Genomic DNA, 18,666 nt, shown 5'->3' with positions numbered 1-18,666 from the left:
CGGTGTTTTTGCAACGTATCAAAAATCATGCATTCGATAAAGGAGACGAGGATTTGTTTAAAAAAGTTAATCTGAATAAATATACACAAAAAAATAAGTTATCTAACAATTCTTCAAATGATAACACGAAAATTTTGAGAAGACAAAGTAGAAAGCTTGTCATAAAACAAGAATAATAGGATATTACATAAATAAGAACACATTTGGAGAATTGGGTTCTCCATGAAAAGCAAAAGAAACTATTTCAAATATTGAATATGTAACAAGAGCTCAATAAATATGAATCCAAAACTGAAATGAATGGTCTGTGTGATTATCAAAAACAGGTGCAGTGTGTTGATATGGCTTCATGAAGTTGTGAGAAAGAAAGAAAGAAAGAGAAGCATCAAATGAAAATGATGAAATGGGCGATATGTGCGATGTGTGTGAGGAATGAGCGCGACATGCACGAAATGAGCGAAGTGAATGAAGTGTGAGAAATGAATGGATATTATTTGAAACATCAAAGTCACAGAGAACTGATTATGTGTGTTCAATATATCCAGACATGTGGCTTTTTGTCTGAAGTGATGAGGTTGCGCATCGTGTTTGCATAGGCAGGTGAATGGCACTTCAAAATGCAGTTCACAGAAGAATGCTTGTCAAATAGCCCAAACTGGAAATCAATTCATGAGGGAAAAGAAATAGACAAAACAAAACAATAAATATCATAATTGAAGAAAGATACAAACAACAGATAAATTAAAGTAAAATAAAAATAAAAAATAATTCTTTTCAATTACCACAAAGAATCATACACAAAAGCGTATTCTCTTCGGAAGCCCAGACAAATAGTTGATTTGGCATATCCCGTCATGAAAGAATATGGCCGTTGAGCGAGCTGTGCTCTTTTTCGGTTTGACATCCCCAAACAAAGTGTCAGATTCTGCTGTTGTGTCGCAGTCGTCCTTGTCAAGTGGCTCCATAGACACAATCACTGACTGCTTTGTTTTTTCATCCCAGGGCTTGTTGCCGCGAATCCAGGCACCATTGTGACGGAAATATCCTCTGGAGAAATTTAGAAGGATTGTAAAAAAGAAAGAAGAAGAAGAAAGCGGAGGATGGGTTGATGTGATTCAATTGTTATTATTGAAGAAAATAATTTGGAAAAGAAATATGTTTGTGAAGGAATAGTAACAACGAATTGAAGAAAACACACTGTGATGCATAAGAACCTGCACTGCCTGAAAATGTTCACAACAAGAGAATTATAAAACACATAAATACAAGAATGTTTCAAAAATTGCAAAGTTTTAACAAAAATCTAGGTTTTCATAATCAATAATCATCATACAAAAATCACGCCCCACGCGATACTGTGGAGGAATTGGGTAATCTGCATCGACAATGCCATAGCCTATTTGATGTTAACACACAAAAACATGCACAAAAAAAATAAAAACAATATTTTATTTTAATATTTCCATTTGAAATCACAACATCATACACATAATGCTTGACGGTGCAATCTGTCTGAACTCCATCTCCCAGATGCCCTCTGTGATGATTGGAGAGAGGGAGACAACAAGAAGCGTGTTTCTGAGCGCAGTGATGGTCCTCCCTTTGATCGACACAGAATACGGGTCACTTGAGTACGGGTAAGGCAGCTCAAAGGAGAAGTCGATGGTGACTGTGTCACTTTCACAGGGGCCTTTTGCGCTGTCTGCTGGGAACAGCTGGGTGGAGCTGGAGTCTGTGGAGTGAAGCAGATTGCTGGAAAGCATTGAGGATGTTGAGAGCGGAACAAAAGGGACAGAAGATGAAAAGCTGGTTTTGTTGGGGAATGAAGTGAAACCAGATGAAGGTGAAGAAGAAGAAGAAGCAGAAGACAAAGGAAGCAGAAGAGACTGACCTGGAATATCTGACTCATCCGCATTGTTGACAATGGTGTAACCGTCTCCAGTATCTGGACTGTTCTGTGCATCGTCTTTCTTCACACGATACCCCGGCGGAATCGGCGTAGGTGACTCCATAAAGCGCCGGGCGTCAAAAGCAAGGCGCAGTCTGAGCGGATCGATGTCTTGCAGCATCTCCTGCTTCACTTTCGGCGGCTCGTTTCTGATTTTCCCTTCGTCCAGATACTTTTTCACTGGGGCGTTGGGAAGCAGCGGATTGAAGTCATCTGCTCCCTCGGCACTTGTGATGCGCAGGCCCAGCTGTGAAATGGGGTGTTGGAGGGGAGCCGGCGTCTGGCGCAGCGGAAGTGAAATGTGGTGTATTGAAAGAGGGCTTAAGGAAGAAATCGGAGGTTGAGTATTTGCAATGGAAGGAGGTGGTGTGAGTGAGACAGGAACAAACTTCTCGTTTTTTGAGGGGCCAGTCATCAGTCGAGAGAATTTCATTGCTTTTGAGCGAGGGCGCACTGAAAACACGACCTGAGATGCGGAGGCGCGCTTGGCAGAAAGAGGAGGAGGCGGCCGCGGGACAAGCTTCCCTGTGCCGTCGTTCGACTGCATCCACTGGAACGCATTCCGGGCCTGCTCGTGAATAAGCGAGGGGGAGGCTGGTGATGTGTTAGGCGGAGGGACGTACAGGTCGTCTGGGCGGGAGAGAACCTCCATCGTTTGCAGCACCTCCTTCGCAAGCATCTCCTTGTCTTGGCGTTCCTGCTGGATGCGCATCACATCGGTGTTTGATCCTTCGAGCTCGATGAAATCATCTTCGGTGTTGAACGTGCTGTTGGCAAGTGCAGCAAGTGAAGGTCTCACGAAACTGAGCGATTTCAGTGGAAAAGAGGAGTGCCGAACAAGAAGAACCATCAGCTCCATCAGCCCTCCCTTTATATCCGCAGGTGTGTTGGGTGAAGAGAGAAGATGCGGCCATGAGCGAAAAAAATCAGACTCGATTAGGGAATCTCTGTAATAACTTGAATGTGCAAACATGTAAATTTGCGTTCTGATTGTTGACATTCGCATCAACAAATCAGGACTCTGGAAAAGACCACAGTGATTTAAAACAATTTCAACAAATAATTGAATAAAATTAAACAAAATAATTTTTTGTGAATAAATGGAGCAAACTCTCATCAAGTTATAAATGGGCTTCATCACATCTGTAATTGGATGAACGAGAGCAGCTCTTGAAAGTCTATGAGCAAGTAAATTAAGAATATCAATGCATGATTTCTAAAAATATTACAATTATGAAAAGATAAAAAATATTTGTATTAATTCAAAATATCCTCCTAATTTTAAGTAACGGTGGATAAAAATCAAACATATATTTCATCGTATTGTTTGGTGACTGCAATTCTAACTACATCAAGAACAACACCACATTCCAGAATATTATCGAATATATCTGAATCTGTTGAATAAAGCGATAAAACAAGATAGCCTACAATTGCGCATAAAAAAAGTACATACTAATCAGGATCAAAGTTGCAAGTTTCTTCAAGGCTCTGAGCTGGAGGGACTGATCACCATTTCGTAGTGCGTTGATTATATTTAGAAGCGCTTCATCCTAGAAGTTTACCATTTCGCATTTAATTTAATATTTTAACGCAAAAACAGTAAATTAAGATTCGAATTAAAATGTCATATGTCAGATAATATAAAAATTTTTATAATTTTTGATTTTATTCTTAATTTTTGAACAAACAGAAATATTCTCACGCATAACATCTGGAGGTGGTGCTTTTTCAATTAAAAACAATCGTTGAAGAAAAAGAGTGGGGTCTGGAATGTGTTTGAAGAAGATCTTGTGCATGAGATCACATTCACCCACAACATTATATGATAAAAAGATAAGGAATACATAAAAAATCAAATACAAGTACTCTAAAAAATTAGTTAAAAACAATTTTATAAAAAATAAGAACCTGGACGAACAAGTCAGTCATCAATGAAATACTTAGGACAATATGCTAAAAACTTATTCAACATGCGCTTCTGTTGGAGCAGCTGTCTCTTGAACTTCGGAAGTTGACGAGCTTGCAGCTGATTCTGTGGCTGGACTTTCAGTTGCAGAAGAACTTGATTCACTTGTTTGAGGATTTTCTTGTGTAGGCTGAGTCTCATTTGAACTTTCTGTGGCAACGATTCCAGAAGAAGTTATATCTTGTTGAGAATCGGAAGTGGACGATGCTGGCTCTTCCTTTTTACCTGACTTTTTAGCTTTCAGTGTCTCGAATTCATCCTCATCCATATCGTCCATCTTGAGGCAGAAAGACAATACTGTCAGGACAATAGCAATTATTATCACTCGCTTCAGAGTCACCAAACTCATTATGATTTGAATCTGTATAAATTGAAACAGGATATCCCAAATGTAAAAGACGAATTTCGACATTTCTTCCCCAAAGAAGTTTTCAATTACTTCAACAAGAGTATTTTTCAAAATTGAGAAAAATCCAGAAAGCAATTGGGAAATTGATGAAACAAGAAATGCAAAGAACATAATCAAAGCAATAGCAATTTCTTGAATGTCGTTCTTTGCTCCAAATTTTTCACGATAACGCTCGTGTAGTGCATCAGATAATCCTCCAGCAACTTTCATAACGGCTTCAACAAAACCTTCTGCAACGCTTTTAATCATTCCTTTCATGGCCTCAAGAGCAACTGAAAATGTCATTAAACCAACCATGAGTGCATCTGGAAGATCAATAAGTTTTTTCATTTTGCCTTCTGTCTTTTCAATGAGTTTATCAGATTGAGTTTTCAATTTTCCATTAACAGTCGTGTTAACTTTCAAAATAGCTTCTGAAGTTTTCCTTCCAGCATCAACAATTTTACGTGCATTGGCTACTGATCTAACATTTTCGAGACGATCTTCATCCAGCCCAGCTCCTGAAAAGGCTTCCATAAAACCTCTAACCTGCTTTTGTGTTTTTCTGTCTTTATTTTGTCTGCGACGATGATATTGCTCTTCTCTATCTTCTGCACGTTGCGTACGGTTGTGAGGTTCCGCTAACACTTTTGTTTCAGTATTTGATTCCATCTAAAATGATCAAAATAGATCTACACCCTTTATTGTTGGTTTATTGTTTGTGTGCACTTTCAATGGCAACACCAAATTTTGAAATCTTCAGCAAAGTTGAACGTGGACCTCCTGACGCAGTATTTGGAATTGTAGATCAATTCAACAAGGCAACAGCCGCATGGAAAGCTCTTCCTCCAGACCATCCTGAGGCTGGACCGGATCATAAACCAATAAGTCTTGTTGTTGGAGCGTATCGCGATGAAAACGGAAAACCATGGGTTCTTCCAACCGTTCGTCAGGCACGCTATCAATATTCTAATTTTTATCATTTATAAGAAGTTCTTCGTTGCAACATGTCAAATATTTCGTTTATCTGCTTTAGATTGAAAAAGAAATGGCCGAATCACCTGCTCTTGATCATGAATATCTTAAAATCACAGGTCTTCCGGAATTCCTTCCAGCTGCACAAAAATTGATGTTTGGCGTGAAAGACGAAACCGTTTGTATTTTTGTTGCCAACATTTTATAAATAATAAAATATTTATAAATTTACTTTTTTTCCTTCAACAAAACAGATTGCATCTGCTCAAGTGCTTTCTGGAACAGGCGCATTGTATGTTGGCTTTAGTTTCCTACATAAACATTTGGGATGTACCACTTTGATGATTCCTGACCCAACATGGCGTTTGATTCTTTTCTCATTTATTTAAACTTAACTGTTAATGTTTTTGATATTTGTTATTTTCTAGCAAATCATCCAAATGTCGCTGCAGCAGCAGGAATATCTGTTACGAAATATCCTTACTATGACAGAAAAACAAATTCTGTTTTATTTGATCAAATGTATGATGCAATAAGCAAGGCCGAAACTAACACAATAATATTGATGCACCCTTGTGCACATAACCCAACTGGAATGGATCTGACGATGGATCAATGGGAAAAATTAGCTTCTTTGTTCCAGTCTCGAGCAGCAACATCACCACTTATTCCATTCTTTGATTGTGCTTATCAAGGTTATGCTTCTGGAGATTTGGAATTGGATGCTGCAGCTGTACGTCACTTCCTTGCCCTTGGCCTTCCAATTATTGTTGCACAATCTTTTTCAAAGACCATGGGATTGTATGGTGAAAGATGCGGTTGTCTTCATTTGAAGTGCACGTCAAAGGATATTGCAACAAATGTTACATCGCAATTGTCATCGTTTATTAGAGCAACATACTCAAATCCACCAGGACACGGTGCTCGTATTGCCACTGCACTTTTAACAGATGAGACCAAATATAAGAGTTGGCTGAATGATCTTAAAACAATGACAGATAGATTGAAGTCGATGAGAACTGCTCTTCGTGAAGGAATCGAAAAAGCTCAAGCAGAGCTTCCAGAGGCTCCAAAGGAGAGGAAATGGGATCATATTACAACACAGCGCGGAATGTTTTCATTTACTGGACTTACACCCCAGGAATGCAAATATCTTTCAGAGAAGCATCATATATTCCTTACAGGAAATGGTAGAGTGTCAATTGCTGGCCTGAATCCATCAAATGTTGAAAGAGTTTCTCGTGCAATTGTTGATGCAGTTATTCATGCTCCGAAAGAGTAATGTTATTAAATGTGAAAAAAGTTGCGATTAGTCTTTTATTTAAGTTTGAGGTATATTTTTGAAAAGTCTATTTATTCATTCAAGGTTAATATTTACTGTTATAAGCATAAAATTGTTTTTTATTTTCGAAAACAGCAGTTAATAATATTTTAAAAAAAAATTATAAATAAATAAATATGAATCAATATTTTATTTCAAAAATTCTAAAACAAAAAATTTAGCGTAAAAGGATTTAGTTTAATTTGTGATTAATTAAACATACCTTTTGTTGACATTGATGCGCATTAAAAAAAGCAAAAAATGGATTTAGCGAATTAGAAACATAGTGACTGAGGTTTCATATTTTTTCATTTCATTTTTAAACTTTTTCAATCTGTGCAATATTTTTCCGCGCAATGATGAATCATATGCAATTTTTTGAAGCAGAATAAACAAGGGACATCATTTAATCTAACTCAAATGAAAAAAAATTGAGTCCTTAATGATAGGCAAATTTCATTATTTGTATTTGTGGAATTTTTTCTTTTTTGTTAAAAAATCTGTGATTCGTTTCAAAAAGATTTAACAAAAGAAACATAAAGAGTCAATCGTTTGTGTTCAAGAAAAATCGTATCATTGTTGTTTAATAAAAAACATTCAAAAATGTTGAATAGTTCAAAATTTTGAAAGAAAAAAATATTTATTCCAAAAATATCCATTTAATATTAAATAATATGGGGGAAAAGAATTTAAATATTTTGTTTTTTCGAACATCCACTTACATGGTGAGATGCACTTCCATATAAAAACAGTATTGAGTATTGTTTCATTGATTGTAATTTGTGCAAGTTGTCAGAATGGCAGAGACATTGCAGAAAGGCAAATTCAACAAGAAATGAACGAGGAAATTCAAGAATGCAAGAAAAGCATTTCAGATGAAAAAGAAAAGAATGACTATAATTTTTACATTGAAAGGGAAAAAGTTATAAAACCATCTGACAATCGCATTTGCTGTATTCAAGCAAGTCTTAATATCGTCAACACCTCATTGAGCATGATCCATCTCAGCATCATCCCTCTCGGTGGTTGTCCACTCCTCACGACTCAACACCACTCCGCTGCCTCCATCTGCTCCTCCACTTGCACCATCCACCCACCTTCACTCAACAACCACCACCACCACCAATGCCCCCTCTTCCTCTCTGCCCATGCCTCCCTCGCACTCACAAACTTCTCCCTCATCACCCACCAACCAGCCTTCCTCTCCTTCCCCCTCTTCTCCACCCCAAACAATCTCCTCTCACATGCCCACTCCCCAATCCCCACCTCCTTCTCCATCTCCCGCTCCTCTTTCTCCTCATTCATCTCCCTCGTCCAGCCCTTCCTTTTTTCTCCTTCTGCCCTCTCTTCCCCATCCCCTTCTCCATCTCCTTCCCTTTCCCCTTCTCCTTCATCTTTCTCATCATCATCCTCATTCTCTTCTTTTTCTTCCCCTTCCCCTTCACCTTCACCTTCTAGTTCCTCTTCCCCTTCCCCTCTCCATAATTATCGCCAATCCCATCCCCACCTCCAAATCCATCTCAATCTCCATCTCTCAAACACTCTCTTCTCAAACATCTCCTCTCCTCAATCCCCTCGATCTCTTCCATCCCTTCCTTCACATTCACTCAATCCTTTCATCTCAACCATCCCTTCCTCTTCTTCCTCTTTTGCTTCCACCAACACCAAAACAATCCCCTCCTTCTCTCTTCACTCATCCCTTTCCATCCACTCATCCATCTTCCTCCACACCCACAACCCCATCGATGGTGCCATTCTCCCCAACCTCAACACCCCATCCACATCTCTCTCTGCCTTCAACACTTCCTTTCTCCACCAAACACGATCTTCACCAAATGCTGCTGTTGTACATGTTGGAACTGAATCTCAAAGAGTGAAACTTGGAAGACTGACTTCATTCGATCAAAACAGTCATCGCTTCGAGTGGTGCACATGGGAAAGTACAAATGGTGGAAGTCATGGAGGTGCGCTTATTGTTGAATGCACAAATGCAAACCTCACAATCACTTCTTGTTCATTCAACAAATGTCATTCAAATGATCATGGAGGAGCAATATTTTGCAGATTTTTGCTAAACATCGAAATCGCAAAATCCAATTTCACAAGCTGTTCAGCATTACATGGAGGGGCAGTTGCGATATGGAATCCACAATCATATTCTATTCGGACATTCACACAAAACATAGTTGAAAGTTGTTCGATAACTACTACTTATGGGACAGGTTGGTATTTCGTCCTTGATAGCACAACTGATAATTTTCATTTCCTGTTTTCAAAATGTAAGTGCGTAGGAAATACCGGTGGAGATGTGGCTGGAGCTCTCACATTCCATGCTCCTCCAATCAACGAGCCAAAGCAATTTTTTGTTGAAGAGTGTCAGTTTATAAATAATAAATTGACAAATTCGCGCACTTTTGGTGGTGCTGGCATTTGCTGCACCAAAACATTTTCCTGGATGAGTGGAACAAAATTCATCACTTTCTGTTTCTTCGACGGCAATACAGCAACGAATGGAAGAGGAAATGATGTGTTTTTCAGTGGAAGCAGCATCACTCAATCTCCATTCGAGAATTGTGGATCAACAACCCTCGCCAACAGAGTGTGGAATGCAGGAACAGCTGGCAACACCGTGTACAACAGCTGGCTCCCTTTCATCAGCAAGAATAAAATCGTTGCGAACAGTGGAGAAGATGTTGATGCCTGTGGCAGATCTCAACAAAATCCATGTGCCACAATTGAGTATGCACTCTATGGCTTATTCTTTTACAAAGACGCTTCACTCATTCTCCTCAGCTCCATCTTCGCTCCTATTCAGACACTGACCTTCAGCGCATCTGATACAAAAATCACAGGAAATGGAACAGATACCACCACCATTGCCTCCAGTGGCATTCCTCACCCTCCGTCATCATTTTCATCATCGTCGTCAACGTCTTTACCAGATTCATCTGCCTCGTCTGCCCTCTTCCAACAGACCCAGGGCTCCCTCACAGTCTCTGCCCTCGCCATCGCCCACAACTCCACAAACCCCATCATCCCCATCCTCTTCCACCTTTCTGAAAACTCCCCTTCCCTCAACCTCAACACAACCACCATCACTGGAACAACCTTTATAACAATAAAAACTCCCCTCTTCTTCCTCACTGCTGGCTCCCTCGCCCTCAACCACACAGCAATCGCCAGTCTCGCCCTCAACAGCCAAAGCATCTTCCACCTCACCTCCCTCACGGCACCCCTCACCCTCGACTCCTCCAACATCACCCACATCACCTCCACGGCCTCCCCCGCCAGCTGTGTTCTCTCCTCAGCCACCTCCCCTGCCCTCTCCCTCTCCCTCACCAACTGCACCATCACAAACATCGACTCAGCTCCACAAAACCAACAGACTGCCGCCAATGGCGGGTGTATCTCATTCGCCTCATCTGCTCCTGCCAACACATTTTCGGTGAGTGACACCACCTTCTCCACCTGCTCTGTGAGCGAGGATACAAGTTCTGGAGGAAGAGGCGGCGCTCTCATGGTCGAGTTCAAGGATGATTCAGAAGTATCAGAATCCTCCTATTCCATCGCCAACATCGTGTTTTCAGCCAACAAGGCCAGTGTCGGAAGAGATATGTATTTTGTGTGTGAATCCCTTGTCGCTTCTGTGAACGAATCTTCCTTTGCCTTCATTCGAGGAATCACCGAAAAAGATAACTCAGTTGTTGGGCATGATAGAACACAAATGTTTAGTGATTGGGATGTGGACTTGTTTATATTTTTGGAAGGATATACTTCTGACACTATACATGTGGATGGGAAATCTGGAGTGGAAGAGATGTATTGTGGGTTGGAAAAGGCTCCATGTTTGAATGTGAATTATGGGATAGAGCGTTTGAAGAGAACGCTGAATATTAAACAGGAGATTATTTTGCGTGCAAATTCATCTTTAACTGGGTGTGTAGATATGAGTGGGGTTAATGTGAAGGCGAAAGATGAGGAGGTTATGGAGATAGAATGTCAAAGTGTTATGAGTGGATCTGATGAATGTATTATTAAATCAACAACACTTACTGAACTGAAGTTCATTGGGATTGTTGTTCCATCGAGTTTTAAGAGGACAATCACATCAGTGATTGAATCAAGCACTCAAAATGGCAAGCTTCACATGAATAACTGTGCAATGAGTGTGATTGGAGGGAAGCAAAACACAATTGAATTTTCCTTGATCAAATCGACAGGGAAGATGGTTGAACTGGAGTTTGTGACGATTTCAGAAGTGAAATCGTCTGACTCGTTGTTTTCATTTTCTCTTTTCTCATCAAATGTGAATGAAGGGGAGAGCGAAGGAGAATACAGAGTAAAACTGTTGAATTGCACAATTAAAGTTTGCAACTTTGAGGGTTCATTTACCAAGTCTCCATTTTTGATGGCTTCTTCTGTTTTGCTTGAAAGCAACAACTTTTCAAATATTGAGAACACTGGAAGCGGTGAAGAAGGAGGTGCTGCAAAAGTGACATTACAAGGGAATGAAGAACTGGTGATCAAATCAACAAATGCATCATCTTGTTCACTTTCATCAGGCAATGGAAAAGGAGGGTTTTTGTATTTGGATTGCCAAAATTGTTTGAATGAGAAGCCATTTCTTTTTGATGCTGACATAACTTTTAAGAATAACAATGCAGCCATTGGAAAGAATATGTTCATTTTGGGAAAGGATTTCAACAGTTCTGTGACAAATGATTCATTCCACTTCAATTACTCATCAATGATAAATGACAGCAATTTGTTTGTTGGAAGTGACAACTTTCATTCAAACAAAGATTTGTTCATGTTTTTGATTCCATTCAGCTCATCTGAGATATTTATCTCATCAGAAGGATTTGATGTTGCACGTTGTGGAAGTGAAGAAGAGCCATGTCAAACGATGTGGAAGGGGATGAAAAACATGAAAAAGGAGGAAGGAAATAAAACAATACAAATAAAAGGATCGACTGTAATTCAAGATTCATTCAACGTGTCCAATTATCAGATCAAAAAGGATGCATCGATGGGAGAAGAAGAAACAAAAGCAATATTGAATTTTGAAAAGGCAATTGGAAATCAACTGGAATATTTCATAGGAAATGATATTCATCTTGAATTGATAAATATTCAACTTCAACCCGCATTTGGATTTGACAACTCAGCCAAATCGATTATTTCAAACAAAAATGGAGATTTGATGATTCGCGAATGTTCATTCCATTCAGAAGCAGGAGTGAATAATGAATTCAATTGCGTATTTGTGTTTGTGATTGGAGGCAGTGTGGAAGTGAATGATTTGTTAATGGAATCATGCAATATTGGAAACAATATTTTTGTCATTCATGATTCTGGAATAACTTGCCATTTGGTGAATGTTCGAATGGAATCGTTGAATGAAAGTGGAGGATGCATTTTATCAATCAAGAAATCTGAACGAGGATTGAAGATAAATGAAGGCGTAAATGAAGAATGTGTAAATATTGAAATTGAGAAATCATTTTTTTCAGGAGTGAAGAGAAGTGACAATGGAGCAAGTATTTGGGAATCAACAAGTGAGAGAAAGATTTGTTTGGTTGTGAATGAGAGCAACATCGCAGAAGACAAAGCAGAAATGAGTGAAAAAGGAGGGGCAATATTCTTCGCATTGGATGCATCTGGATCAATGAAGATGATTGACTCAACAATCAGTCATTGTAGTTGCAATTTAGGGAAAGGAGGAGGAGTGTATTTGGCAACAAAGGAAAGAGGGGAATTGAATTTCGCATTTTTGGGAATGAAGTTCAGTGCAAATACAGCAAGAGTGGGGAATGATATTTTCATTGAATGTTTCAACATCACATCTCAGATCAATGAAACGCAATTTCAGTTTGATCTTCGAGAAGGTCATTACACTCGCGATAACGCAATATATGGAAGAGATGAGTGTGATCATCAAATCGATACAGATCTGATTGATTTTGTGACGGTCTTTCAGAGTGACACAATCATTGTGAGTAGCTTGAATGGATCGAATGAGAGACAATGCGGAATAAATACATTTCCATGTAATTCTATTGATTATGGACTGATCCATCTGACTTTGGATTTCTTGAGCCAAATGTTCATTGTTGATGAAAGTGAAATTGGTGGAGAGATAAATCCAAAGGAAATGAGCTTGAGCTCGAAGAATAGAGACTTGTGCAAAGTTGAAGTGAAAACAGATATTGAAGGCACAAGGGAAGCATTGGTAACAACAACAGGAACAGTCTCATTGCTGAGAGTGAACTTTGTGTTTGATTCGAATTTCGCTTCTGCACATGAATCGTTGATATCACCCGAAGGAGGAATTCTTGAAATTGGTAATTGTTCATTCACAACAAAACAATCTAATAAAGAAGGAAATGTGATTCTTGCAAACATTCCATTTCATCTAATAAATATGGAAAAAGGAGAATTACAACTTGATGGATGCACAATATCAAATCTCATTCTTCATGAATCAGCATTATGCCTTTCATCACAACTTCCATCAGTTATTTATTTATTTGAGATCTGTAATTCAACGATTTCTCATTCACTTATTGAAATTATTGAATGCGGTCAATTAAATATGGACAGATTAAATATAGAAAATATTACAGTTGAAGGAAATGAAGAATCTTTGATATCTTGTTTGTCAATGAAAAAGATAATGCAATTTGCAAATTGCACAATGGGAAAAGTGAGTTCAAAGATCACAAAAGGGAAATTGATGAAAGTGGAGAATTGTTTGGATGTGAAAATGGACAGTTGCATTTTCGATGAGAATTCAAAGGAAAGAAATGAGCAATATTTGAATGAAGAGGTTGAGATATGCAAATGGGATGGATCTCTTGTAGATGTTGTGAAAAGTTCTGTGATGATGAAAGACACAACAATCTCGAATTCACCAGAAGGGGGAATAACAATGAGTGGAGGAAATTTGATAATTGAGATGGGATTATTTGAGAACAATAGCCCATCTGTTGAAAAAAATCCATCACTGAGAAGAAACATCATCTGTTCTGATTCTGGAACATTGAATGTGATAAGTTTGAAAGGAGGAGATGGCTGGAAGGATAATTCATCACTTTGGATGTTGAATGATGGGTGCAGTTTTGAAGGTATTGTTTCAGAGAGGGATTCGTCGTTCTTCATTCCTGTGTTGGAGAGTGTTGAGGCAAAAGAAGAGACTGATAGAATGAAACTAACGTTCAAAGGGATGCTTCTTGTTCCATGCAACTTGTCATTCTCAGTTGTGAAGAGAAATGGAAAAGAGAAAGAAATTGAAAATCATGATTTTGATTCAAATGGATTCATGTCAGAAAGAGAAGCAGAAGGAAGTGTTGCAAAAAATCTCATCAGCAGTTGTAAAGACGAAATAGAAGTGAGCATGTGCATTTTGTTTGGTAATTCAGAATCACCTTCATCAACAAATTCATTCATTCTGAAGAACAGAAGTGAACCCAAAACAAATGGAGATGAAAACATTTCAAAAGGAAATAACAACGAAAGCTTATTGTGGATAGTGATTGCTATTATTTTAAGTGTGCTGCTGGTTGTTCTTATTGTGTCTATCGTTCTTGCTGTTCGATGGAGGAAGGTAAAGATTGAGAATAAAGATCTGAAAGAGATTGTTGCAGACACAGTTAAGAAGGATCCAAAACTTATAGAGATGATGACGATGGAAACTTCGCCTGAGGAGCAGTGGAGGAGAGCTGAGAAAGACATAGAGAAGAAGAATGAGGAGAGGATAAAGAAGAGGGTATATGAGAAAAGTTTGGGACACTCGGAATCATCGGAGCATTTGTTGAGTGAAAGTGGATCAACTGAATACATTCTGGGGAAAGATTCAGACAAGATTCCAGAATGGGCTCTGGAGAAAGATGAAGAAGAAGAGGAAACAAGGAAGAGAACTCCTTCTCCATCCATCTCATCCACTTCAACAACTGATTCTGATTCAACTTTTGTTCGGAGAGAGGATCTTTGCCCAACAACCTCGTCAATGTCGAATTTGGTGGATGCAATGGCATGTTCGTCGCCTCATGAGAAGCTGATTGTTGATTTGAGGGATTCGCTGTTCATGCTTCTGCATGGGCGGAACGAGAAAAAGGAGATGGCAATTGGTACTTTGCAGGAAAGAGAGCTTACGGGTGCTCAGATTCTGTTTTGGGTTGCTGATGGGGCATTACATTCATTTGAAGATAAGGAAGATGAACTCTCCTCTTTATCAAACTTGAGTCCACACATCGTGCTATTTTCGGAGCATATGGTGATTTGCATTGCACTCCACTCAGACTGCACAACAGATACTGACACGTCATCCGTCTCATCTTCTTCAACATTAGTATCATTCTCCTCTGATTGCTCATCTTCCTATAGGAACGGGAGAGATTCGCCACTACCCTCATCTGCCTTTGAAGACGAGGAAGACAAAAGGAAGGAGTTTATGAGATGGAAAGCTCCAGAATTATTGATCAACAAGAAGATGGCAGCAACAAAAGAATCTGTTGTATTTTCGATTGGAATAATGTTGTGGGAATGCTTGACGTTGCGGATTCCGTTTGGAGAATATGAAGGAGAGGTAGCGGGACAGAAAATAGTTAATGGTGAGAGGCCGGATGAGAGGGGAACTGAAAAGAGTAGAATGAAGAATGTGATGGATACGTGTCTGTCAGCAGAGGCATGGAAAAGACCGACAATCGGTGAGCTAAAGAAAGAGCTGATTGGATTGTTTCCGGCTGGAACGTTTATTATGACAATGGCAGATGCAATTGTGCTTGAAGAAAGCAGTGAAGAACACGAAGAAAACTGAAATAGCAGGAAAAGAGAAATCAAAGAAAAATGAAAAATGAAAATTATGAAAAGCAAATTTTTTTAACAAATGAGCCGAAAGCTCAAAAAATTGATGAAATTCAAGTAGAATATGTTGAAAAGAAAGAAAAGTGAGTGAACAAATGCACAATGTGAAAATCAATATTGGCTGAAATGGATTTAAAAAAGGAGAAGAGCATGAATTGAAGACGAGGGCTAACGGAGCATGTGAATTCTGAGGTTTACGACTTTTCAATGAAGAGTTTGAGGTTTTTCTTTCACTTGCCTTATAAAGATTGAATACGGAAGAAAATATGATAATGGTAAAAGAAGCTTGTGCCTGAGATAGGAGGTTTTTTCTTTATTTCTTATTTTAGATCAAAAGATCGTGTATTTAATTTTATTTGTTGCCTCTAAGTGTAACCTGGAATGCGATCATTGAATTTCATTTAATGGATTATTTTTTCAAATTTTTTGACAAAGTTGAAAAAACAGATGAGCCACATTTTTTAAGTTCTATTTAACATTTTCGTTTATATATATATTTACTTTCTGTTTGTTTATTGAACTCGGTTTTCAGATTTCTAATTTTTTCTTAATTTTATTCTAAATTTCAAGATTTCTTTGTTTTTATAATTGTGATGTTGTGGATAATGTTGCATCAGTCATTTGACTGTATATTGTGTCTTTAGAAGAACCTTTGTTTTAAAGCATCCCGTTGCTATATACAGTGGCAATTATCACATCGATGATCTATTTTAATTTTCATTTTTTCAGAGTTTGATAATTATTTTTTGTTTAATAACAACTCAGTTTTTGAAATTTTCTGTGATGATTAAGAATCTGTTTGTTTTAAAAAGTTTATTTAATCAGCAACTATCCTTTTTTAAAAGTACTATATTTATATATTCAATTCATTTTTTTCGCTTGTAACTCAATGTTTAAATTTTTTTTTTCAATTCTTTTTTGAATCATCTCAATTCACTCAATTTTAAAGAAATCAATCAACTCGAAAACAATTTTTTACGTGATTTTTGAATTTTTCATTGTAAATAACCTAAAATTGAAGAAGTTCTAAATGAATCTTTTCTTTTCTTTTCTTTTCTTTCGTTTGAAAAAATTGAAATTTGATTATGATATTTCGTCTTTAATTTCATAAATTATTTTTTGCATTCCTTCAAAAAGAAAAGAAAAGAAAAGTAAAAATGAAAAGAATTTCTCCATTTGAATCATCATTTTGAAAATCTCTTTTTGTTAAATTTTCATTTTTATTTTAAGTTCCATATTTTGATCAAATTTCTGTTCCCACAAAAGAAACTTTTGTTGAATATGGATGAAGGCATTATCAAATTATGATTTCCATTTCGGTAATGTTTCGTATGTGGGAGCAGATATTTGATCAAATTATGATATTTCGAACCATAAAGATTATATTTGGAAAGGAATTTTTCAAAAAAAAAAAAATTGAGCCCTTTGAATTATGAAAAGTTTATTGTCATTCACAGTGTCAATGAACATTGTGAAGTTTTCAAATTCGGACAATTATTTGCATTCCGAAATTTTTTTATTTATTATGAATAATTATCACACTCTTTTTGAATATTTTAAACAACTTTAAAGAATATGAGGAAATATCAACAATTAGAATTTGTGATTTATTTTCTATTCTTAATCTCTGACAGAGGTGAAATGGAAAAGAAAGTTCCTCTGTCTCAGATTTGTGACTCACTAAAGGAAATTTTGTGTGAGCACTGAGGCGAATGAAGTTGATATTAAAACTCAAAAAAGTGTTTGTTATTTTAAAAACCATTATTCGGAAAATTAATTCGCTAACAATTATAAATTTTTTGGCACGAATATTTCATTTTATGATTACAGCGAAACAAAGAAAAGAATTGAGATTGATGAAAGTTTTCCAATATCATCAAATTAAATACAGTTCAAACCGTATATTATAACATGGAATATTGTCAATTAGGGACAAAATATTTGATTTCAGGTCTTTTCATTGAAAAATAATTCTCTTTGATGAACTTTTTGTGATCAAAAAATATAAATATTATGGGTTCATTTTTTCTAGCAAACGAGCGAGGACACAAAACATGTTGTTATTATGTCAATGACGTTTGTTTGATGATATGGAATCTCATATATGAGTGATAATTTTTGATTTCATATTTTTTATTTCTATATGTTCGAATTAACAATTTGTCACCAATACTTAAAAATCAACTCTGAAAAATGAAAAATCTTATCAGAGACATTCACGTCCAAAAAAATTTTTTTTGTAAAATAAATGCCCCGAAAAAAGTTATGATTTCAAAAATAATCACCGATATTTTGATATCTGGTTGAGTCTAATAATGTTATAAGTGAAATTGTTTTTTCATGCTTTGTGCGAAAATAGCTTGAAAGTCCATATGGGTGATTATTTTTGAAATCATATGTTTTCTTTCAAAAATTTCGGTTCGAAAATTTCACTAGAATATTAACAAAAGAAAACTGAAAAAGGATAAAACTTATTAAAGAAATCATCATCTTTATTTGAGAAAAAACACAAATTGTTAACACAGTCGTCATGAATTGTGCATTTATCAACAAAATTTTTTCAAAAAATCAACAAGTTTAGAAAGATATCCACTTCGAAAAAAGTTATGTTTTCAAAAATTATCACCCATATGGCTGATTTTTTTTGATAACTTCCTTTTATTTTATTTATAAATAAAATTAAAAATTTTTATTATCATCATATTTATGTTCCCACGTTAAAAACTTCACTTAAATGGATATGGATTATTATTTTTGAAATCATATATTTTCTATCAAAATTATCGGTTCAAGAAACCACAATAAATGCTGAAAAATTAACACAAAAAAGTTTTAAAACTGGTTTCAAAAATATTTTTTCATGAACAAAATCTTCAACAATGTCATTTTGAATAAAATTATTGTTCTTTTTCACTTTTTTATGAATAATTCCTTACCAAATGAATAAAATATTTGCAGAATCAACACTCCAAAAAGAGAAATGATTTCAAAAACAATCATTCATGTTTTAATTAAAAAAAAAAAAAAAAAAAAAAAAAAAAAAAAAAAAAAAAACATAAAATCAAAATAAATTAAATCAAAGAAAGAAAAAAAAAAATTTTTTTAACAGCTGTTTCTATACAAATATTATGAAATTTATATACAATTTTCAAGCAATATTCTCACTTCTTTTCTTTTTGATCTTCGTTTCCCCATAATTA

At 36.6% G+C, this 18,666-nt stretch overlaps 6 protein-coding genes across 6 annotated transcripts; 2 read left to right on the top strand and 4 right to left on the bottom strand.

Annotated features, from left to right (window-relative positions):
* Window positions 1-180: 180 nt before the first annotated feature.
* Window positions 181-3,880, bottom strand: MONOS_629 (uncharacterized protein; the record flags this gene model as incomplete). Its single annotated transcript, XM_067876511.1, has 10 exons — window positions 181-655; window positions 798-1,047; window positions 1,199-1,223; window positions 1,334-1,396; window positions 1,487-2,969; window positions 3,060-3,164; window positions 3,257-3,345; window positions 3,405-3,501; window positions 3,640-3,738; window positions 3,860-3,880. The coding sequence occupies 10 exons, from the start codon at window positions 3,878-3,880 to the stop codon at window positions 533-535; spliced, it is 2,355 nt and encodes a 784-aa protein (XP_067731137.1). The 3' UTR covers window positions 181-532.
* Window positions 3,881-3,912: 32 nt separating this feature from the next.
* MONOS_17312 (uncharacterized protein) lies at window positions 3,913-4,977 on the bottom strand (the record flags this gene model as incomplete). Its single annotated transcript, XM_067870222.1, has 1 exon — window positions 3,913-4,977. The coding sequence occupies one exon, from the start codon at window positions 4,975-4,977 to the stop codon at window positions 3,913-3,915; it is 1,065 nt and encodes a 354-aa protein (XP_067731136.1).
* A 27-nt stretch (window positions 4,978-5,004) lies between these two features.
* On the top strand, window positions 5,005-6,981 carry MONOS_631 (Aspartate aminotransferase 4). Its single transcript, XM_067876533.1, has 4 exons — window positions 5,005-5,258; window positions 5,342-5,458; window positions 5,535-5,643; window positions 5,709-6,981. Exons 1-4 carry the CDS (start codon window positions 5,040-5,042, stop codon window positions 6,560-6,562), a joined length of 1,299 nt encoding a protein of 432 aa, XP_067731135.1. The 5' UTR covers window positions 5,005-5,039; the 3' UTR covers window positions 6,563-6,981.
* A 664-nt stretch (window positions 6,982-7,645) lies between these two features.
* On the bottom strand, window positions 7,646-8,190 carry MONOS_17311 (uncharacterized protein; the record flags this gene model as incomplete). The annotated part of the gene is made up of 2 exons (XM_067870221.1): window positions 7,646-8,070; window positions 8,157-8,190. The coding sequence occupies 2 exons, from the start codon at window positions 8,188-8,190 to the stop codon at window positions 7,646-7,648; spliced, it is 459 nt and encodes a 152-aa protein (XP_067731134.1).
* A 1,306-nt stretch (window positions 8,191-9,496) lies between these two features.
* On the bottom strand, window positions 9,497-10,120 carry MONOS_17310 (uncharacterized protein; the record flags this gene model as incomplete). The annotated part of the gene is made up of 1 exon (XM_067870220.1): window positions 9,497-10,120. One exon carries the CDS (start codon window positions 10,118-10,120, stop codon window positions 9,497-9,499), a length of 624 nt encoding a protein of 207 aa, XP_067731133.1.
* Window positions 10,121-10,214: 94 nt separating this feature from the next.
* On the top strand, window positions 10,215-15,419 carry MONOS_17309 (uncharacterized protein; the record flags this gene model as incomplete). Its single annotated transcript, XM_067870218.1, has 1 exon — window positions 10,215-15,419. One exon carries the CDS (start codon window positions 10,215-10,217, stop codon window positions 15,417-15,419), a length of 5,205 nt encoding a protein of 1,734 aa, XP_067731132.1.
* Between the last annotated feature and the right edge of the window lie 3,247 nt (window positions 15,420-18,666).

This window comes from Monocercomonoides exilis (assembly GCF_001643675.1).
Source record: "Monocercomonoides exilis strain PA203 chromosome Unknown scaffold12-1864167, whole genome shotgun sequence".
NCBI lineage: Eukaryota > Preaxostyla > Oxymonadida > Polymastigidae > Monocercomonoides > Monocercomonoides exilis.
This window is presented reverse-complemented; position numbering and strand designations above follow the sequence as displayed.

Bases quoted from the DNA above. Each gene is read 5' to 3' on its own strand.
- MONOS_631 (XM_067876533.1), top strand. From the start codon at position 5,040: ATGGCAACACCAAATTTTGAAATCTTCAGCAAAGTTGAACGTGGACCT. The intron at 5,459-5,534 runs GTTTGTATTTTT...TCAACAAAACAG, and splicing joins TTGGCGTGAAAGACGAAACC to ATTGCATCTGCTCAAGTGCT. The intron at 5,644-5,708 runs GTTTGATTCTTT...GTTATTTTCTAG, and splicing joins GATTCCTGACCCAACATGGC to CAAATCATCCAAATGTCGCT.